The sequence below is a fragment of the Engraulis encrasicolus genome, chromosome 2 (assembly GCF_034702125.1).
Source record: "Engraulis encrasicolus isolate BLACKSEA-1 chromosome 2, IST_EnEncr_1.0, whole genome shotgun sequence".
NCBI classification, from domain to species: domain Eukaryota; kingdom Metazoa; phylum Chordata; class Actinopteri; order Clupeiformes; family Engraulidae; genus Engraulis; species Engraulis encrasicolus.
The window spans coordinates 14,871,724-14,896,091 of NC_085858.1; the positions used below are offsets into that span (position 1 = coordinate 14,871,724).

Genomic DNA, 24,368 nt, shown 5'->3' on the forward strand with positions numbered 1-24,368 from the left:
ACTGCTGGACAGTTTGAATCATGATCCCTGATTCAACCGAGATTGGATTTTTAGTCTTAATTGCATTACATGTCTTTGGCTTTGTTGTCCTAAACACGTTAAGACACAGCGTTATAAATTTGCTGTTACCAGAATGATGATGACCAAATTGTAGTGCATTGCTAAAGGTCCTGTTTTATGTCATAGTATAGTGTATTACTAGGTAGTTCACTTTTCAATGACTATTACAGTGTTCCACTGGCAGAACGGCATGCATTATGGGGCTATAGCCTAAGCATCAGCACTTGACGGCAGCATAGTCTGTGTACAGAACAGTATGGTATAATCTGATTCATGATCAGATTCACGATTTCTCATTTGTCCTTTGCCTTCATTCACTGTTGAGACGTTTGTTATTCATGAGCCCACATAATTGCATTTTTTCTTTCAAACTGGTTCAGGTTTTATGCTTACCGCCATCTGTAGAAAGACCAACACAGGTGCAGTAAATGAAACAAGTTCCCATGGATATACAATTGCTTTGCATGGCTTTGCACACACCTTTGTTTGTTTTATTGTCTTCATGACCCTATTTGAATTTACAAGGTTTCAAATTGGTCATAGATGGAGACATGGATGGGCAGGTGGTTTAGATATGAAAATCAAAATTGGTATCAAGAGACTGTGTACAATCATTTGCACCCTTCTTTTTCCTGGCTACCTTGCCAACACTGTCAGATAAAGGCTTGCCAACCACTTCACTGATGTTGACAAGGCCTACATGAATACACAAGCAAAATGTGCACAAAAATGAATCACCATAAATCAACAAATACAATGGCCAAAAACAATAACAAACAAACAGATGCAGCAAAGTTCATAAAACATTATTATACACGGAAGAATGTGGTCAATATGCTATAATGTCTATGTTAAACAATAAATAAAAGGGGATGTTTGTGGTACATTATGTGGTTGTTATGTTGTTATATATTAGGGTCTCCACTATCAAACCACCAAGCTTTCCTAGATAGTTTATTACACATAGTCTCTCTCTCTCTCTCTCTCTCTCTCTCTCTCTCTCTCTCTCTCTCTCTCTCTCTCTCTCTCTCTCTCTCTCTCTCTCTCTCTCTCTCTCTCTCTCTCTCTCATACACGCGCGCGCGCACACACCAAGGCTAAAATTAGCCCAGCTCTCACTTGTTGCCGTTAGTTGGCACAGGTATCCTGCAAACGACCGCCTCTGTGCAAGGAGGGGCAGCGCGCATTTTATACACCAACAGGGGAGCGCTCAGACGTTCACCCACCTGTAGCCTGCAGGCGCTCCAAGCAGTTAGTCGAAGAAAGTTACCCAGGCGGCAGATTTTTCATGTCTCACAGTAGATTTGCCTCACTCGTTGCCTTCGTTTACCATTCTTACTAGGAACCTAAAGTTGGACACGGGACATAATGCCATTACTGTATCAACTTATCGTCTTGTGTTGGCTCCTTGGGAAAGGTAAGTTATAGTGTTATTTTCCCGCTATGTGTTAGGCCTATGTTGTGCTGTGCAGCTACATATTTTGATCTGCATTCAATCAGATCATGAGATGGTTCACCATTTATTGTATATTGCGCGCAAGGCATTCGTGGGTTTGTGTCATGATAGTTTGGTATAGCCTACGACGGCAACTCGCGGATCAACTCAGATGTCGCGTGAAATCCAACATGCGTTCACCCAAAGAGTTTCACTAAAAGAGTCTAGGCTATTTCTTGAAGAATGAAAGAAGTGTGTTGGCTTCGAGAGGTTCACGTGGATATTGTAGCCTAAGTAATCCAGATATTGCTGAGAGCGAGCGAGGTCCATTGTAAAATGTTAAAAGGAGCTTATAGTGTCCGTGTACAGATCAGTCTCAGCGCAAGCCAGCTGGCAACGGCAGCTACAACGTGTTGGCGTTGTCTGTAGTTATCCCCCTGCATGCATGCCGAGCTCCCATACATTAGCCTATTTGCAACTCTTATTTGAAGCTAACGGTTTGTCATTATAGGCGAGCGTTTCGTTCGTGTCCTTAGGTGGCCACTGAAGGCGTGAACGGGCATAACTTTGAGGATAGTCTTGATTGATGTGAAGCTTATGTGAGACTGAGTCATTACGGGCCCCGTAATGCATAGCCTACGTTCACATGGCATGTGTGTGTGAGTCAGTGGGGGGTTAAGTAGCTGTGCCTAATTCTTGGGAAACCCCTGACTAGTTACTTCCATTTCACAACTGTTAGTGCAATTTTAAAGCCTGTCCTGCTATCACCTGACACTGCACATCTTATGATGACAGAGGCAGGAAGCAATTTTGGTCTGATGTACACACACACACATCTTGCAATAACAGACAGACAGGCGATAGGCCTATTAATTTGTTTCGCCTGACAGACATTTCTTGTGTTACGACAACCATCAGTTTTGCCTGACATGACACTGTCAGATGTGCTGCTATCTTTGAATTGTCCAGTGCAGTGACCAGTCATGTGATCATTGCAGGTCACTTTTTAACCAACACTCCATAAACCTTGGCACTAGACAGGCCTACCACCCAACCGCCATCCAGCATCCAGCCCCAACCAATACCCAACCCCAACCCATAAAAGCTCAGGCATGCGATGTAGTGTGGTCTCAAAGGTTGAGAGTAGAGGGTTATGGAATTGGTTGGTGGGTTATACAGTTTTTTGCTGTGTTAGACATTTACTGTGTAGGTAGAGGCTATATAGGGACCTCACAATGAGAGGGTCAGCTGCTCTGTTGATGTGGAGTTTACTGCTGCCAGGAAGTAGCCTGTGGGATGCTGTAATACTCACTCAGCCCTTTGGCACTAGGAGGTCAGAGGGCATGGATGGGGTGAGAGGAGAGTGGGGAGCGGGGAGTGGGAATGGCGGCAGGCGTGAAAGCATGGGAGCCATGATGCGTTATGAGTTGTGCCTTGAGGATGCATGCCCTCCATAAAAATGCTCTGGCTGTTTTATGGGGATGGAAACTGTGTGTGTGTGTGTGTGTGTGTGTGTGTGTGTGTGTGTGTGTGTGTGTGTGTGTGTGTGTGTGTGTGTGTGTGTGTGTGTGTGTGTGTGTGTGTGTGTGTGTGTGTGTGTGAGAGACAGACAGACAGACAGACAGAATGCCTCTGTATTTGTACTTGTAGATGTGTGTGTGTCTCGTAGAAACGTGTGTGTGTGTGTGTGTGCGCGCGCATGCATGTGTACATGAGCATTCTGTTATCCATACTTTGTGTGTGAGGTGTATATAACATATAGTACTACAGCTGCCGTATGTGAGTAATTTGTGCATGGGGCCAGTCATTAGTGCACAAGCAGGTTTGTGTTAAAGAGCCTGGCTTTTATGTGTGCATTAGCAACTCAGCAGGGATGAAGAAAGAAAGGAAGTCAGAAAGAAAGAAAGAAAGAAAAGAGAAAAGAAAGGAAAGAAAGAAAGGAAAGAAGAAAGAAAAGAAAATCAACTGTGGACCAGTCACAAATCCATAGACAGACACACACAGAAAAACAGAAACAGAGTGGAAGAGAGCGGATGAGAGAGAGAGAGAAAAAAAGGAAAGAGAGAGAGAGAGAGAGAGAGAGAGAGAGAGAGAGAGAGAGAGAGAGAGAGAGAGAGAGAGAGAGAGAGAGGGAGATATGGGGCGAGCAAGAGAATAACCCCAGTTGTCCATGTGGCATGGCTGCATGTGTTAATTGCCAGAGAGAAGACAGAGAGTTGTGCAGGAGAAATGGATGGCCTGAAGGTCCTCACGGACCCCGGCCTTCTCCACAGTCTGGCGCCTAGAGTCTCCTGTCACCACAATAAATATCTCTGTGTGTGTGTGTGTGTGTGTGTGTGTGTGTGTGTGTGTGTGTGTGTGTGTGTGTGTGTGTGTGTGTGTGTGTGTGTGTGTGCATGCGAGGGAGAGAGAGAGAGAGAGAGAGAGAGAGAGAGAGAGAGAGAGAGAGAGAGAGAGAGAGAAGACAGACAGATAGATAGAGATAGAGAGGAAGTGAATGTGTGGGTGTGTGTGTGTGAGAGAGAGAGAAAGAGAGAGAGAGAGAGAGAGAGAGAATGTTTTCATCTGTCATGTCATTAGTCCTGGAGCTGTTGAATGGTGGGTTTGTGAATTATAGAGATTGCAAGAGCAGGCATGGAGAGAGCAGGCATAGCATCGGGCCTTTGCAGGAAAATCAGAGGCTGTTAGAGAGGGCATCTTTCCTGCTGTGCTTTACTCACAGACGAACACACAGACAAACAAGGGCACGCACGCAGGCATGCCTGCACGTACTCATGAAACACAAACACACACACACAAACATACACACAAACACACGTTCAACTAGGGCTGCACAATTAATCGGAAATAATCGAAAATCATTATAAAATCGTGAAATTGTAGTCGTGATCTCAATCGTGGCAATAGTGACCTACCTTCGAGAGCCTCCTTGAAGACAGAACATACTGACAGGCTGGTGTTTCTGGCCAGATATCTGTCCACCTAAGTTTCATGCTGTTGCCTTTACATAATTATTATAATTCATTTTATTTTGCTCATCCCGTATATAGTTATATTTCATCTTGTTATAATTTTTTTTTAAATCTGAAAAAAATCAATAATCGTGATTACGATTTTGACCAAAATAAACGTGATAATGATTTTTTCCATAATCGTGCAGCCCTACGTTCAACACACATGCACTCACGTATGCACTCACATACTACATGCACACACACACGCACACACATACACACACGCACACACGCACAGAAACCCATGCACATGTGTGTGCACACACACACACGCGCGCACACACACGCACACCAGACACTTGTGTAGGCTGAAAAAACAGATATGCAGTGAGGCGAGATGAGTGGTTCTGCCCACTTGAGTGTGTGTGTGAGTGTGTGACTGTGTATGTGTGCGTGCATTTGTGCGTGTGCGTAAATGGATACGTGCGTGTGTGTGCGTGGATACGTGCGTGTGTTTGTGTGTGTATGCGTGTGCATGCGTACATGTGTGTTCGTGTAGTCTGAGTACATGCAGAAATGTGTGTGTGTGTGTGTGTGTGTTTGTGTCTGTCTGTGCAAGGTGTGCCTTTGTGACTGCCTTTTTGTGTATGTGTGAATGTGTTTGTCTGCATTGCAGCAGATTACAGGTGAAATAAAGGTCTCATTTTACTTTGCATCAGACTGCATTCTCTTACCAGACTTGCTTAATCTGCTTGCTCATGTGTTTGAACGCACGTATTCATAAAAGTCTGTGTGGCCATACAACAGGCTGCCTGTTGGGAAATAACGACTTTGCATTGAGAAATACGTTTCTTCTGATTCTATGGTCACTTTGGCCGTTATTAGTCTGAACAGAAATGAATGGTATGGAAGGATTTTTGAGTCAGAGTGTTGCACATTCACATCCCGTGCCACTTAGGAGAATATGTGTGGTCTTAGGCGCTCTCGTTGGACGATTGAAGTGCTCTTGAGTGAGTAAGGCAGGGAGGGCTTCCCAACATTTTCCAACTTGGGGCCCACTTGAAATTTTCACAAATGTTTGGAGCCCACCACTGGCACTCAAATGAATAATCAACATCAACACAGCAACAAATATTCATTTAGATTTTGAGAAAATGATTTCAGGGCCCACTTTTGGCCACCCACCACAATTTGAGAATCACTGGAGTAAAGTCTCAGACCCTTCCCCATATTAGACAAGGCAGTGGTGTGCACAGACATTTTGGGTGTGTGTGTGGGGGGGGGGGTTAGGTGCTCGAGGGGATGTAGGGCATATGAAACAAATTGCTGCCTTACGAGGCTATATTAATTAGGCTATATTGAGGCATTATAACACCCTTTCTATCGTCAAGCATTTGTAGATCATCATGTCAATGTGGACCACAGTACATTATACCAAACGCTGCTTAGGGCACATGAGGTAGCCCTGTGATGGTCTGCAAGTGAAATGCTTAGCTACTCATTGAAAAAAGGTAGCTAGTACTAATACTACTACTACTACTACTACTACTACTACTACTACTACTACAACAACTACTACTACTACATTACACATCGGCTGTAGTAATTCGTTAAAAGTTGTAACATTATGTACTTACACTGTAGCTTAGGCTTAGAGTTGGTATTCACAGTAATATTACATTCTGAAACAAATGAGTGTACTAAAAATATGCCGAAAAAATAAAGTTCTACCCCATATGCATGGCTATGCTAACATGAAACATAAAAAATGACACATTTATTTAGTACATAATTGATACATAGGTTAATAGGTACACAATTAAGCTTATGCTGCAAACACGTGCCCTCTCGACACACAGTTTTACCCACCCATGTGTTAGGCTACCGTTTCACTGAGGGAAGGAACTTCACCCTGTAGCTAAATAACTTTTAAGCCTCTTTGGATGAAAGTGTCTGCTAAGTGAAACGTAGCCTACTGTAGTAAATAACAACAATTCTAGTAGGACTAGGAAGCAACTGACGAGTTCAGATGCAAACCTCTTAACCCCTTAGCGCAGCACTATGACTCTCTGTAATGTCATAGCAATGTTGTTATGATGTAGTTAAACATTTTCAGCAAATGAATAGGGTCTCCAGCGACCCCTACTGCAGTAGGAGGCTACGAGCATTTGTGATGAGTTTACAAAAAATAGGCTATATTTCTATGAATTATATGTCTTTAGTAAACATAAAACTACCCCCATGCCATTTTGTTTGGGCTTGACATGTTTGTCATAACAGTGAAGTAGATTTTTGGCTGAGATCACTTGGGGAACATTTTAATAAAAACTTGGGGAGCTATTTAATAAAAAATGAATTTGTACATGATTTTGTAACAGCACTGCTGACAGGGTGTTGCATCTGAACTCTTCAACTATATTCTCTGAGACTATGTAGAGAGGATTGCAAGGTGGTGTCCAAGCTGACAGCGGTAGTCATGGCTGTAACTATCATTGAGGACACAGAGGTCATGTCCTCGGTATTTTTCTTCAGTAATGTAAAATGTATCTATGATGAAAATTGATATATGATCAACAATGATACATTCCGTCTGTATACACCACCCCCATTTATCCTCAAGGCAGTGATTAATAAAAACAGACTTAAGAGTTTGACTGAAGTGTTTGAAGCATTCTAAATGTACAGTATGCAGTACAGCACACAGTATTTGACCTCGGTATTTGAAAATGTCTCGTTACGGCCCTGGCGGTAGAAGTTAGTAGCCATTTGCCACCCACTTCACCCTGACCCTGACCTCGATCTACCCATCCATATCCTCCTGCTGTATCTGCTGCTGATTTCTCTCTTATCTGCATGCTATTGTGCACATTCCCCATGCCGGTCATCATCCAGGCCCTCCTCCGATTTGCTGTACTGCTCTCTAACTATACTGCCTATCTATGTTTATGTCTCTAACTCGACCTCGGTACTCTCTCACTGTCTGTCCTCCTCATGCACTCTCTCTCTCTCTCTCTCTCTCTCTCTCTCTCTCTCTCTCTCTCTCTCTCTCTCTCTCTCTCTCTTTCGTCCTCCGTCTCCCCTCTCACTCCTTAAAATGATCTCATTCAGTCTGTCTCTGTCTCTCTGTCTTACGCACTGCTCTCTAACCCCCCCCCCCTCTCTCTCTCTCTCGTACCCACTGCTCTCTCTCTCTCTCTCTCTCTCCCTGTCTTCTCTTTCATTCCCTCTGCCTTCTTCACTCTTTCCTATCCGTTTGGATTATGGGTGCCTCTTAAGGACTGTAGGGACTGCAAAGCTGCCACTGTAATTGGAAAGCATGCTCAGGCCACTCTTTAATAGGATATGATGAACTTTGTGTGCGTGTGTGTGTGTGTGTGTGTGTGTGTGTGTGTGTGTGTGTGTGTGTGTGTGTGTGTGTGTGTGTGTGTGTGTGTGTGTGTGTGTGTGTGTGTGGTGTGTGTGGTGTGTGTGTGTGTGTGTGTGTGTGTGTGTGTGTGTGTGTGTGTGTGTGTGTGTGTGTGACACACCTACTGTATACCCAAGCTCAGTTCCTGGGAGCCATCTGTTGCCTGAGATAAGTTTAACAGCTAGAGAGAGGAGAGAAAGAGAAAGAGAGACAGGGAGAGAGAGAGACAGAGAGAGAGAGAGAGGAGAGAAAGAGAAAGAGAGACAGAGAGAGAGAGAGACACAGAGAGAGAGAGTTGTGAGTTAAATCTGAGCACTACTCATGCAGAACATGCAGACCCCCATTTTAATCCTCCATGACTCAAGTTTTTTAGAGTTTGACAGAAAGTAGTGCCTCATGCCATATGTTTGCTGTGTGTGTGTGTGTGTGTGTGTGTACGTGTGTACGTGTGTACGTGTGTGTGTGTGTGTGTGTGTGTGTGTGTGTGTGTGTGTGTACGTGTGTACGTGTGTACGTGTGTGTGTGTGTGTGTGCGCGCGTGTGTGTGTGTGTGTGTTTGTGTGTGCGCGCGCACGTGTTTGTGTGTGTGCATGTGTGTGTTTGCGCGTGCACGAAAGAGAGAGAGAGAGAGAGAGAGAGAGAGACAGAATACCTTGTTCAGGTAGTGAGTAGCTGTTAATATTCATTGCTCAAGGCAGCTTAACACAATGTGTCAAAACGTAACAACCCTGTGACCTGACAACCAACAGCCACGCCCAGATAGCAAGCAATGTCACGAAATCCCTGTTGGCACTCCCCCAGTTTTACCCAATGTGTTTTCCTATGTTATGTTAATCATAACAATTACAACATCCTTATACAGTAACACCTTCAGTGTAATAAAATTATGCCCAGTGTACTGAGCCCTTGGCATCCTACCTTTCCTTCTTTTTTATATAATTTCATGGATGTTTACACCTTTATTGCTCAAATAGGACAGTTATTACGTTTACATTATGTTTTTAATTCTGAATTAATCATTCAGAATAAAATAATTCTGTTGAGTTTACTTTCCTCTTATTCCGAATTAAGAGGTGTTTACATGTCGTTTTCAAATGGGAATTAAGCTTTATTCAGAATTGAAGTCAGTTAATTCTGAATGAAATGTCTCATGTAAATGTAGGAAGTGATAGAGCCAGGTAATGAGTCAGAGAGAGATGGGGCCGGAATTGAACGCGGGTAATGGTGTAGGGCACCAGCCAACTGAGTCACATCTCTCCCTTTTACAAATGAGAACTGACCATCTAACAGTAAGAACTTCAGTCTTTTAGTTTGTAAGAATTCAGTCATGTCTTACAGAAACACTGGGCTGTTGTCATCGTTTTGGTCAGCCTATTGGTAATGGAATTATTTCCTCTTGGTGATTCTCTCTTCTCTCCTCTCTTCACTCCTCCACTCTAATTTAGCCTCTTAGTGCAGATGGGGTCACCGGAGAGCCTATTCACTATATGCTGAAAATACTCAACTATATCATAACATTGCTATGACATTACCAAGAACCTTAAGTAACAGATTAATGCATTGGCATTACAATTTTGGTGACAGTAAGGTTATAACATAAGGTCTGTGCTAAAGGTTTTAACATCCAAGGGAAAGTGAAGTCAACTGTTACATGTTAATGGGCCAATGAAATATTAATTAAGTGGAATTCTGGGAACATAGTCTGAAAACATAGTGGTCGTAAAAACGCATTAACGCACGTACATGTACGATGGGGCCAAAAAGCCAAAACCTGCAGCCTGTTATCTTATAGGCAAGATGAATGGTCACGCTTAATAACCTTGAGTTTTAGCAAATTGATTAATCCAACAGATTCATTTGTCATGAGGTAATCTCAAACTGTGCCTCCATGAAATGATTCATTCTCTTAGTTTTCCAAGAGTTTTCTGCAAATCTTTACAGTATTTTCACATATTGTCCTCTTTAAGTGAACTCAGTCCTCTGTAAGTGGATCAAAAAGTCAGCTAATGGAAAAAGAACCCAGTTCTGTTTTTCTTCACATTGTGAGTGTACAGAAAGGACCAGGTGCTCTTTCTTATCCCGTTAGGCTTTTATGAGGTGCCAGTCCTCTTTTTGATCATACCCGGTCCTCTAGAGCTTTCCTCAAGTGATTACACCTAGTCCCAGGTGTAACTTGTCAGGGCACTTTAGCGACCCGCACTGAGACCACGTCAACACAAGTCTTAGTACGGTTCACTTCCAAGGGATCGGGGTACGCTTCGTATTGTTAAAGTATGCACAGAAAATGCTGATTCACAGGTCTGAGTTTGCTTAAATGGCTAAAAGGGACCAAGTTTGAAAATGCCCTCCATTCAACACTTCAAGATGTGTTCTACTCTGAATGAACGCCACAAAATTGGTGCTGAATCAACACTTTAAGAGTGTAATTAAACACGGTTCAGAGCATAATATGGTTCTGCGATGTGAATTCAACACTAACTAACTAACATTGAATGGGACAATATATGATCAGAATATTGTTGCATTTTTACTGCCCATTAGGCTGCCTCATTACTGAACGGTTGTATAGTCGGGACGAGAGGAATAGGTTTTTGGTTGAAGCACTAATGTGTCTGGGCTTGACCTGGCCAGAGTCTTAGCAAGTTAACCAGATTACTCTGAGGGAGATTTTGGGGTTGTATTGTCTGGCCTGGAAAGAAAGAAAGAAATCCAACCAGAATTTCAGGAATTCGAGGCAGGCAGCAAGCGAAGGTCCCCAGACAGGATGAAAGCTCTAAAAGTGTGTCAGTGGTCAATTTGTGGCGATTAGTATCAGTAGTTGTCAAACTTGATGTCATGTAGTAATAGAGAGTGAACAGTGACTACTGGCACACATACAAAATGTACCCCCCTGTCCGTTTGTGCATATGTGCACATATGATTACATGAAATATGTCCAAAATCATGGTTACTGTAGGCACTTGAAAACATTTGAGTGTTGGTGCGAGTCTGTTCATAGATGTGTGCACACGTGTGCGTACGTGCGTGTGTGTGTCAGTGTCACTGCATGTGTCCGTCTGTGTTTTGTAGGTGGTGTAAATGAAAGCCACTCATTCCCATCAGATACCCCTGCTGCACTGGCGTCAGACTCCCAAGCTTTGATCTTCAGCACAGTGGCCCACAGAGAACACTCCCCTCAGGGTCTCCCTCTCTGTTCTATTTTTTTCTCTCTCTCTCTGGGGCCCTCTCTCTCATCCCCTCTTTCTATACCTCCTGCTCTTCACCTCTCAACATGTCTTCCTCGTTATACGGGGCTCGACTGGGACCGAAAAAAGACATGGGCATTTTTGTGTGGGCTCCATCTGGTCTCGAATTAAAAAATATAAAAAACATCAGAATTGTTCCCTGAGGACTGTAGATCCACTGGGATATGCCCTGTATGCTAGATTACCAGTACAGAGCAGTCAATATCTCCAATGGGCCTTGTCCCTCTATCGTTCACGTTGCACCAACTCAGCCTACATTGCCACTCGTCTGCGTCATTTGTTATAAGGAAGTCAGTAGTCTTATATATAAAGATGGGTATTTGACTTAAATTACTCTATGAAGACCTAGATGTATAGACCTAAGACATATGGGCAAACATGATGAATGTTCTTTTCATGTCCCTCTTTGTACCCCCCCCCCTCTCTCTCTGTCTCTCTCTCTCTCTCTCTCTCTCTCTGGAGAGGTCTGTCAATATGCACAGGTGGTAGAGGAAATTAATACTTCTGCCATTTGTGTTTCCAGTGTCCCATATTTTGTTGAAGCTGATAAAGACTCCAAGTAAAGTACATCAGACAGTGAAACGACGTTAGAATATAAGAGACATGCAATCAAGTTATATACTGTCTGTGTATTTATATGCACGAATGCATGTCTGTCTGTATGTTGACACAAACTTATACAGGTATAAGAACGCACAGTTTTGTCTTTGGCTCGACATTGGGCGCAAATACCTGCAAGGCATATTCTGATTGGAGCCCCTTAACAGACGTCGTTCCACCAGCGCTGTAATAGTCATTGAAAAACCTTAACTACCATAGTATTACACCACTATGACAGTGCAACGGGGCTTTAGTAATACATTACGACATGGGACAGTTTGGGAACTGGTCGTGCAAACTTTTCATTCATTCCGAATGTTTCGGTTGCAGAATACTGTTCCATATTGGAATATTCAGAGACTTAAAACCGAACACTGACAATATTCCATTTGAAACCAGAATATCCTGCAAGTTACATGGAAAAGCTATAGTTTCTCACATCCCTGTGATTCACCTGCCGTAAGTTAATTGTAAAGCTGCGATTAGTCATCGATAATGCCCATTAAGCTGGCGATAATGATTATTAGAGGAGTAATGTGGTGGGGTTTGTTTGCAGCTGATTAGATTGATCTTGTCAATAGGTTCCCACAAGACGTCCATTGTCTCTGCAATGCCAGCACACATGGACTGCCACCACTACTACTACTAGGCTACTACTACTACTACTACTACTACTACTACTACTACTACTACTACTACTAGGCTACTAGGCTACTGCTACTACTACTACTACTACTACTACTACTACTACAACTACTACTACTACTACTACTACTACTACAACTACTACTACCAGAGATTCTATGAGTATTATCCAGTCTCTCTGCTACTACTACAGTCAGGAGACGGCTTGGGAGACTTCAGGCTGCCAGAGAACCTGACCCTACAACTTTCTCTCCCCCTTATGGCATGTCCTGTAATTAGGCATCTCTCTCTCTCTCTCTCTCTCTCTCTCTCTCTCTCTCTCTCTCTCTCTCTCTCTCTCTCTCTCTCTCTCTCTCTTTTTATTTTTCTCTCTCTCTCTCTCTCTCTCTCTCTCTCTCTCTCTCTCTCTCTCTCTCTCTCTCTCTCCCTCTCTCTGGTATCCTATGTTCAACGTCTTCCCACCGGACACTATTTAAAGACCCCATACAAGGATTAATCCCTTTCTGGTAAAGCTCCTGGTGTTTCCGCGGTGACTCCTCTTGCAGAGGACTAGTTGTTAGGGTGGAGTAGAGAGTGTGCACTACGTGTGTGTGTGTGTGTGTGTGTGTGTGTGTGTGTGTGTGTGTGTGTGTGTGTGTGTGTGTGTGTGTGTGTGTGTGTGTGTGTGTGTGTGTGTGTGTGTGTGTGTGTGTGTGTGTGTGTGTGTGTGTGTGTATGTGTGTGTGTTGGAGAGGGGGGGGGTGGTTAGAGTGTGTGCTATTGTGGTTGAATCTAAGATAGGACCTTCTTCCTATACCTGTCATCTGAATCTGTGAATCTGAGTGCCCTTTTTGTATTGTGTGAGTGTGTTTTTTGTGACTGTGTGTATGTGTGTGCAAGTGCTTATGCATGTGTGTGTGTGTGTGTGTGAGAGAGAGAGAGAGAGAGAGAGAGAGAGAGAGAGAGAGAGAGAGAGAGAGAGAGAGAGAGAGAGAGAGAGAGAGAGAGAGAGAGAGAGAGAGAAAACCAAGTTCAAACTATTCTAGTAAGGGCAAATGCGAGGTGCAGACATGTCAAGATCTTGTTGTGTCATTCTTTTTCGTCAGAGCCAGAGACACAGATTCATTCATAACCGCCGCACACGAGGCCTATTGTCCAGCAAAGCGGTTTGGTGGGCTGCTAGGTGACAGGTGAGAGCTGGCGATTAGAAGCAACTCAGTCTCAGATATCTTGGACCGTTCCCACGGCGACGCACCCACTCCCACCCTGCCACTAAGCAACAATCTACAGTACTCACCTTTTCCACTGAATTTAGCCATCCACTATAGCGCCCCAAAGCAAGCAAGCAAACAAAACCTTTGAAGTAGGAGTGACCATCTGACGTGTGATTCAGTGTCTTATTTTGGCATTGTGTGCAGGCTTCTCCTTTTTATGCATCACTCATTTTGAACAAAGGGAGTTTATCGGTAGGAAAAAACAGCATTTGTACTGAAAAGGGAACGACACGATATATGAGACCAGAGAGATTAGGAAGTATAATCCAGAAACCAATGCCTAGGTTGACGCCAATATTTGGATAGTAAGAACAGCTGTTTCTTTGATAGAGGATAGAGAACTACTGTATCTTATCTTTGCTATAAAAGCAGGGTTCCTGGTATACTGTTCATAGCTATTGTTGTGAATAAAAAGATTGCCGGTTTGTAGCACTGGTTTTATGGTCGGTTTGATCTAACAACAATAACACAAAGGGGTAATTATCACAGTGTTGGATGTAGGCTTAGAGAACTTTGGCCTGCATTCAGTAAACATATAACTCCCTCAGCACTTTCGTGGCAGTGTGGCTTGAGGTTGCAATTGGGGTCATGTGCTCCTTCTTCATAACGCAGCAGCAGTAGCCAGGGGTGTTGTACAGAGGGGTAAAGTGTGACTGGGTCCCCAGGCCCCCATTTATGTAGGGGGCCCACACACAATCTGGTTTATGTAGATAGGTGGTTGGGGCGGGTCCATTGAAGCTGATTGTACATAGGGCCCAAAATGTGCTGCTACGCCACTGGCAGTAGCGATATTCAGGTGCAGTTACGTTAGTCCGCTGGTCAGCTGCAGGCTTCAGGCCGGGCCGTGACCTGGTCATGCCTTTTGTGTCTGGTAGGGATAATCTGATAATCGCTCCTGTCCAATCAAGGTGCCGGAGAGCTGCACTGGACTGAGTCCTGCTCAAATCCGTAGTAACACAGCTGGCCGTCCTAAGCCCTTTGCCCTTTCCCTCTTCCTCACACGAAGAAAAATGGCCGCCAGCTTTGCCCTCTAGCTTTGCACGATTCACCTCATGTGGGTTCTCAGGTTTACAGTCTTGCACTACATTACATTTAGCAGACACTTTCACTCAAAGCGACTTGCAAAGCGAAATAAACAGAACAAATCAGAGTGTAGAGGACATCAGTACAGAAGTAATACAAGAAATGCCAAGTGTAGTATTATATGAATTGTGAGGGAATGGCAAGCATGAAAAAGTTAGTGCAAAGTGTTATACATTCACGGTGAGACTTAAATTACACATGCAATTGTGTTCGACCGAGTGCACATACTTGCATCAGATCGCTGCCCATGATACTGTAGGTACCATCTAGTATGCAGATAGCCAATGGGACTCTCATTAATATTTTTAGTATTTTTTTTAATTCTACTGCTACCTCAACATGGAGGTTTGGAAGCTTGCCCCTCACGGTTTTGTCAATATTGCACTGACTGTACGCCTGCGTCTATTTACCCTGTGTCAGGTGTTCTCTCAAAATTGATTTAAAATAGACATGGCAACGCATTCATGCACGAAAAGTGCACACACGCGTATCCTGCAGCAAGCATATCCCTGTCCATATGGATATGGAGTAGGATTACTTTAAATTCACAGTCAAGGAAATGGTTACTTTTTTGAGACCTAGTATATTATCTGCTAGTGTGAATGCAGATGATATTATCAGGCAGACGGGCTTTGTATTTGTGCAGTGAGTGTGATTCCTAACAGAAAGGAACAGCCCTTACTCGATACTAGTAACAAACTTATTCCAAACCTTCAGCTGTTTTCAGATGTATCTCACTGAACAGAGAGAAACACAGCTCCAACTGATACTGTTTATCATCAGGCCTCTGAGTCAGACATGGTATTTAGGTCAGAAATGTGTTTATTCCTGTTACAGTAAGTACAGATTTCCCTGTTTGGGTAGCCTAGGAATCTAGGCGAACGTCAGCAACAGAAAATATTTTGCCTGGCAGGTTGGTACCATCGGAGATGATCCAAATGGACATCTGTTCTTTAATCAATCTGTTCTTTAGTCTATCTGTTTATATGAAGGGTTTTTCTGTTTGAGTCTTTGTTGTGAGTTGCTAGGGAGGGTTTAGCGATGGTGACAATATGACTGTGCTGGCCTGTTACTGTACATGCATTTAAGCAGTTTGACACCAGCTGTTGATTCCCACAACCTTCAGCTTTGTCAGTGGTGTGATGTCAGACTTTTCATTTCATGCAGTTCATATAGACTGATTTGGCATGGTCACTGTTTGGGGATTTCACAATGTTAGATTTTACATAAAGGGAACTAATTGTTTGTGTCTTTTGTGTTAAATACAGAAGTGCCATGTGTAGTTCTGTGTCAGTGGCTCAGGTCTTTATTTTAAAGTCCTCTGAGGTCTGTGACAGGTTCTGTGTAAAATAGTGCCTCCAGTGGCTAGAAAAGGTTACAACCGCTCACTGATAAATGAGGGATTTCAGTCATTTGACCAAGGCATATTTCAGATTATATCTAGTGAAGAAGTACCTTAGTGGCTCACAATTGCAGGTTAATGTGACTTTAACACAGTACCTATACAGTGCATTTCATAGACTGGAACTGTGCACAAAAAGATGCAATTGCAGTACACTGCTGTTTGCTTTTCTGTTTGTCTTATCAGCATAGCAACGGACCTTTTCCTCTCTTGGTAGTCTCGGGTCTTATCAGGCGCATGGTGAGAGTTTGGCCCTGTGGCACACCTGTTCATTGCTCTCCTGGTTTGGCCTGTACAGGGAACTTCAAAAATGATACAAGTGTTAAGATATGTAAAATTGGAGATGCACAGGATCCAAGATCCGGTTCCGGATCTGGCAGGATAATAGGGTTTTTCACAGGATCCGGATCCGGCAGGATCTTAAGCAGTGGATCCGGTATCCGGATCAGGATCTAGAGCATCTCTACCCTAGGTTTTTCAGTCAGTCTTTCACAACCCCAATTGCTGCATGGAGTGAAAGAACTTTGGAAGTGGCCAGTGCAGGCAGTGTGGCAGTAAGCCAATGAGTCTAAAAAATAGTTTGAGCCAACGTAATAAAAAGGGCCCACGTGTGCGAGTAGGCTATGTGTTTCAGCCCTTTCCTTTTCTTCCGGTTCCGGATCCTGCAGGATCTTAAGCAGTGGATCCGGTATCCGGCAGGATCCTAAAAATCAGGATCCGGTGCATCTCTAGTAAAAATATGCTCTCTCTCTCTCTCTCTCTCTCTCTCTCTCTCTCTCTCTCTCTCTCTCTCTCTCTCTCTCTCTCTCTCTCTCTCTCTCTCTCTCTCTCTCTCTCACACACACACACACACACACACACACACACACACACACACACACACACACACACACACACACACACAGGGACAAATATAACTCATGAATACATTCACATCTCTGGACCCACAAACATTTCCACACAGTTTCTATCCACTGAGCACATTTTGGTCCTGGAAAATAGTTAAATTAATTCCTTGTTTGACTACGACCACCTGAAACTGTTGTTTGTGGTAATTATTGACATCCAAGCTACAGTATTTCCATGCAGTGTGCTATTTCATTGCTTTGCATATTGGAGATTTGTCCAAAGTAAAGGCCAGGGTGTGAAGGAAGCTGTGAGGCTTAGAATATTTGAGGATGAGGATTTCCCCTTTTGTGTTCCTCTGTCACCATATTTGATCCTGTCAGAGTATTTTAAAATAAAAATGACCCAGTTGATTTTTATTGTGGCATCAAAGTAGATGTTGTGGCACCAGACTAAATTTTAAGTTTAAAGGTGCACTTTGTAATATTTTTAGTAGTTTATTTCCAGAAGTCATGCTGCCCATTCACAAATGTTACTTTTTTCATGAATACTTACCACCGTCATCAAATTCTAAGTATTCTTTAAGACTGGGAAAATGGTCTGCCATTTTGAATTTCCAGAAATAGTCATTTTAGCTGCAAAACTTACTGTACTTTGGTCATACTAGTAAACATTAGTTCATTATTTAGTAAATATTCATGAAACGATCAACTTGGGCAGTAGACAACACAGTTTCAATGAGCAGCGTAGTTGCAATACCTACTCTGGTGACCATCCTACACAGTGCACCTTTAACTCAAAATAAAGATGAATGCAATATTTTTTATTTCAGCTTTCATCGCAGTTGCTTTTGTGTACCAGATCATGTTTTCCTAGAAACACATGTCGGATGTTATTATTTTTATATTTTTAATATTTTTAGGTTGACCCGGTAAGGTCAATTCAGAATAAGAAATGATGTGGTGAATTTTATTTTTGCATTCATCACGGTAACTGTTGTGTACAAGACATTGTTTCTCTAGAAACACATTCTAATGTGCAATACTTCAATGTGCAATACTAAAAATGAAATGATTTTTATTTCAGCATTCATCATAGTAGTTGTGTGTCATACCCACATCACATTTCTGATGTGATGTAGTATCAGAATATTTTTGAACATGTCTTCGTCTTATTGTGCTATTTGAACTCGAAAATAAAAATTAACTTGTTCATTTGTTAATTTTTATTTTAGCATTCATCACTGTAGCTCAGACCTCACCAGACCCCTCCGCTGTAGCCACCTCCATTGGGGACGGTAGTCCCTCTGACGTCACCCTGACATCAGCTGTAGCGACCCCCAGCTTTGAAGGCAGCGCAGACAGCTCAGGCAACCACAACTCGGGCGATTTTTCTGGATCAGGAGAATCCTCCGGCGATGTCATTACCACCCCTACCTCCTCAGTCTCAGTCCCACCCCAATCCACAACTTTAACCTCATCTGCTGCCACAGAAAGTCCTTACAACACCACGCACCGATGCACAACCCTTACCCGGGCAACCAGTCAGAGTGTACAAGAAGATGACACCACCATCGCCATAGGGGCCACTGAAGAGGGCCCTACCGTCCCCATAGAGCTCAATGACATGCCCACTGCTGTGATGTCATCAGCTGCAGCAACAACCTTCGGTGACCTCGCTGGTTTTTCTGGTTCCACTTTAGGACAGACAGACATGACATCTGAACCCACAACATCTCCCACAGAGGCTACCGAGACACCATCATCTTCTACCTCAGAACAGTCTGACATGTCATTTGATCCCACAACAGCCCCCATTTCCGAGCTTGAAGGAAGCACTCCCACAGAGGTCACTGACATGTCCACTGCTGAGACGTTATCGTCAGCATCAGCCATCAGTGATTCTGTTGAGGGCTCTGGTTCCACCTCAGCACAGGCGGACATGATATCTGAGCCCACAGCAACCTCAGTGTCCAAACTGGAAGGTAGTACTCCTACAGAGGTTACTGACGTGTCCACTCTCGAGACATTGCCAGTCACTGACATGTCCTCTGCTTTGACGGCATCATCAGCACCAGTCAGCGATAGCCTTGTTGAGTTTACTGGTTCCACCTTAGCACAGACAGGCATGACATCTGAACCCACAACAGCCATGTCTGAACTAGATGGAAGTACAACTACTGAAATTTCCATGCCATCTGAAACGCCATTATCAGCATCAGCCACCGTTGACATTGTTGACACGACATCTGAGCCCACAACATCCTCCATGCCCGAACCAGAGCACAGCACTGCAACTAGTTTGGAAACTTCGACAGCCATGACCGCCGCCGCCGCCTCTTCTTCGACTACTGCAGGCACCACAGTGGACGCTGAGGGATCGGCCACCATGGAGTCGTCGTCGACTGACACACCAACGACCGTTCCAGATAGCCTGACAGAGCTTACCACTGTCCCGGAGCTGGACACGACCGCTGCCGGTGCCACAGAAAGTGCTCCAGAGACCAGCTACAGCATCACCTCCAGCTCCACCTCCACCTCCATGGAGACAGGGAGCACGGAGTGGAGCACCACCACAGATGGCGATCAATCTGATTTTACAGGTATGGTGACCGTGATGACTTACTTGTCCACATCAAAGACCACCGGGAGTGATGGGGGAACAGAGAAAGCAGAGACCACCTTCACACACACACTAACACCCACACCAACACTCGAAGTGTTACCATTAACAGCCACATCAACACCAGTATCCAGTTCAACATCCATCACTCACCCTGTCCTTACATTACAGGCAACAGTTCCTGTCATAACTGTAGCACAAGCCGGTTCTATATCACCTAACCAAACACCTTCTATTAGTCCTTCACTGACCACAATATCAGATCCAGCCGACATGACAAATAGACAATCTGATCCAACAACTATGGCATCCATAACTTCAACGCTATCTTTCCCAGAACACTCAACCTTAGGGACTAATCTTCCACTTCAAACAGAGTCAGAGTCATCCAATGTAATAGAGGACAAAACAGCACCTGCCAATGTTGTATCTTATCCATCCACTATGGCAACCATAAGTGATGACACATCAACATTACTTGTAACAGAAACCCCAACATCTACCATGGAGATGACAGAATCAAGGAACACGTCTGACATTACAGAAAACCAGACATTGGCCTCCGGTGTTTTATCTGATCCAAACATTCCTACACCCATAACTGATAACACTTCAACATTACCCATCGCAGAAAATTCAACAAACACCTTAGAGACTGACACTACAGTTAACAAAGAATTAAGCACAGCCTCTTACATGACAGAAAAAGAAACATTCACCACCACATCTAGTCTGACATCCAGCTCTGACTCTATCCTGTTAACAGCTCCTGGTATAACCACAACAGTAGCAAGTCCTACATCACCCAACCAAACACCTTCTGCTTTTCCTTCACTGAACATACCATCTGATACAACCGCCACAATATCTAATGTACAATCTGATCCAACTACTTTGTCACCCAGAACTGATAACACCTCAACACCGACTTTCACAGACAAACCGACATCTACCATAGAGACTGATCTTGCGCTTAATACAGAATTGAGCACAGTACCTGAGACCACCTACACAGACACATTAACACCCACACCAACACTCGAAGAGTTAACATTATTAGCCACATCAACACCCATATCCAGTTCAACATCCATCACTCACCCTGTCCTGACATCACAGGCAACAGTTCCTGGCATGACTGTAACACTACGCGGTTCTATATCACCTAACCAAACACCTTCTATTAGTCCTTCACTGACCACAATATCAGATCCAGCCGACATGACAAATAGACAATCTGATCCAACAACTATGGCATCCATAACTTCAACGCTATCTTTCCCAGAACACTTCACCTTAAGGACTAATCTTCCACTTCAAACAGAGTCAGAGTCATCTAATGTAATAGAGGACAAAACAGTACCTGCCACTGTAGTATCTTATCCATCCAATATGGCAACCATAAGTGATGACACATCAACATTACTTGTAACAGAAACCCCAACATCTACCATGGAGATGACAGAATCAAGAAACACGTCTGACATTACAGAAAACCAGACATCGGCCTCCGGTGTTTTATCTAATCCAAACATTCCTACACCCATAACTGAGAAGACTTCAACATTATCCATCGCAGAAAATTCAACAAACACCTCAGAGACTGACACTACAGTTAACACAGAATTAAGCACAGCCTCTTACATGACAGAAAAAGAAACATTCACCACCACATCTAGTCTGACATCCAGCTCTGACTCTATCCTGTTAACAGCTCCTGGTATAACCACAACAGTAGCAAGTCCTACATCACCCAACCAAACACCTTCTGCTATTCCTTCACTGAACATACCATCTGATACAACCGCCACAATATCTAATGTACAATCTGATCCAACTACTTTGTCACCCATAACTGATAACACCTCAACACTGACTTTCACAGAAAAGCCGACATCTACCATAGAGACTGAGCTTGAGCTTAATACAGAATTGAGCACAGTACCTGAGACCACCTACACAGACACACTAACACCCACACCAACACTCGAAGTGTTAACATTATTAGTCACATCAACACCCATATCCAGTTCAACATCCATCACTCACCCTGTCCTGATATCACAGGCAACAGTTCCTGGCATGACTGTAACAGTACCCGGTTCTATATCACCTAACCAAACACCTTCTATTAGTCCTTCACTGACCACAATATCAGATCCAGCCGACATGACAAATAGACAATCTGATCCAACAGCTATGGCATCCATGACTTCAACGCTATCTTTCCCAGAACACTTCACCTTAAGGACTAATCTTCCACTTCAAACAGAGTCAGAGTCATCTAATGTAATAGAGGACAAAACAGCACCTGCCACTGTAGTATCTTATCCATCCACTATGGCAACCATAAGTGATGACACATCAACATTACTTGTAACAGAAACCCCAACATCTACCATGGAGATGACAGAATCAAGAAATACGTCTGACATTACAGAAAACAAGACATTGGCCTCCGGTGTTTTATCTGATCCAAACATTACTACACCCATAACTGATAACACTTCAACATTACCCATCACAGAAAATTCAACAAACACCTTAGAGACTGACACTACAGTTAACAAAGAATTAAGCACAGCCTCTTACATGACAGAAAAAGAAACATTCACCACCACATCTAGTCTGACATCCAGCTCTGACTCTATCCTGTTAACAGCTCCTGGTATAACCACAACAGTAGCAAGTCCTACATCACCCAACCAAACACCTTCTGCTAATCCTTCACTGAACATACCATCTGATACAACCGCCACAATATCTAATGTACAATCTGATCCAACTACTTTGTCACCCATAACTGATAACACCTCAACACTGACTTTCACTGAAAAGCCGACATCTACCATAGAGACTGAGCTTGCGCTTAATACAGAATTGAGCACAGTACCTGAGACCACCTATACAGACACATTAACACCAACACCAACACTCGAAGTGTTAACATTATTAGCCACATCAACACCCATATCCAGTTCAACATCCATCGCTAACCCTTTCCTGACATCACAGGCAACAGTTCCTGGCATGACTGTAACACAAGCCGGTTCTATATCACCTAACCAAACACCTTCTATTCGTCCTTCACTGACCACAATATCAGATCCAGCCGACATGACAAATAGACAATCTGATCCAACAGCTATGGCATCCATAACTTCAACGCTATCTTTCCCAGAACACTCAACCTTAGGGACTAATCTTCCACTTCAAACAGAGTCAGAGTCATCTAATGTAATAGAGGACAAAACAGCACCTGCCACTGTAGTATCTTATCCATCCACTATGGCAACCATAAGTGATGACACATCAACATTACTTGTAACAGAAACCCCAACATCTATCATGGAGATGACAGAATCAAGAAACACGTCTGACATTACAGAAAACCAGACATCGGCCTCCGGTGTTTTATCTAATCCAAACATTCCTACACCCATAACTGAGAAGACTTCAACATTATCCATCGCAGAAAATGCAACAAACACCCCAGAGACTGACACTACAGTTAACATAGAATTAAGCACAGCCTCTTACATGACAGAAAAAGAAACATTCACCACCACATCTAGTCTGACATCCAGCTCTGACTCTATCCTGTTAACAGCTCCTGGTATAACCACAACAGTAGCAAGTCCTACATCACCCAACCAAACACCTTCTGCTATTCTTTCACTGAACATACCATCTGATACAACCGCCACAATATCTAATGTACAATCTGATCCAACTACTTTGTCTCCCATAACTGATAACACCTCAACACTGACTTTCACAGAAAAGCCGACATCTACCATAGAGACTGATCTTGCACTTAATACAGAATTGAGCACAGTACCTGAGACCACCTACACAGACACATTAACACCAACACCAACACTCGAAGAGTTAACATTATTAGCCACATCAACACCCATATCCAGTTCAACATCCATCACTCGCCCTGTCCTGACATTACAGGCAACAGTTCCTGGCATGACTGTAACACTACACGGTTCTATATCACCTAACCTAACACCTTCTATTAGTCCTTCACTGACCACAATATCAGATCCAGCCGACATGACAAATAGACAATCTGATTCAACAACTATGGCATCCATAACTTCAACGCTATCTTTCCCAGAACACTCAACTTTAGGGACTAATCTTCCACTTCAAACAGAGTCAGAGTCATCTAATGTAATAGAGGACAAAACAGCACCAGCCAATGTTGTATCTTATCCATCCATTATGGCAACCATAAGTGATGACACATCAACATTACAGGTAACAGAAACCCCAACATCTACCATGGAGATGACAGAATCAAGAAATACGTCTGACATTACAGAAAACCAGACATTGGCCTCCAGTGTTTTATCTGATCCAAACATTCCTACACCCATAACTGATAATACTTCAGCATTACCCATCGCAGGAAATACAACAAACACCTTAGAGACTGACACTACAGTTAACATAGAATTAAGCACAGCCTCTTACATGACAGAAAAAGAAACATTCACCACCTCATCTAGTCTGACATCCAGCTCTGACTCTATCCTATTAACAGCTCCTGGTATAACCACAACAGTAGCAAGTCCTACATCACCCAACCAAACACCTTCTGCTATTCCTTCACTGAACATACCATCTGATACAACCGCCACAATATCTAATGTACAATCTGATCCAACTACTTTGTCACCCATAACTGATAACACATTGACACTGACTTTCACTGAAAAGCCGACATCTACCATAGAGACTGAGCTTGCGCTTAATACAGAATTGAGCACAGTACCTGAGACCACCTACACAGACACACTAACA

At 43.4% G+C, this 24,368-nt stretch overlaps 1 protein-coding gene across 1 annotated transcript in view; it reads left to right on the plus strand.

The window, feature by feature from the left end:
* Positions 1-1,273: 1,273 nt before the first annotated feature.
* Positions 1,274-24,368, plus strand: part of si:ch211-198m17.1 (serine-rich adhesin for platelets) — a 43,954-nt gene continuing 20,859 nt past the window's right edge. The window contains exons 1-2 of the mRNA XM_063213471.1: positions 1,274-1,476; positions 18,163-19,530. Of these exons, the coding sequence (XP_063069541.1) occupies positions 1,428-1,476; positions 18,163-19,530 (1,417 nt within the window). The 5' untranslated portion in view covers positions 1,274-1,427. The remainder of the gene's footprint in view (positions 1,477-18,162; positions 19,531-24,368) is intronic.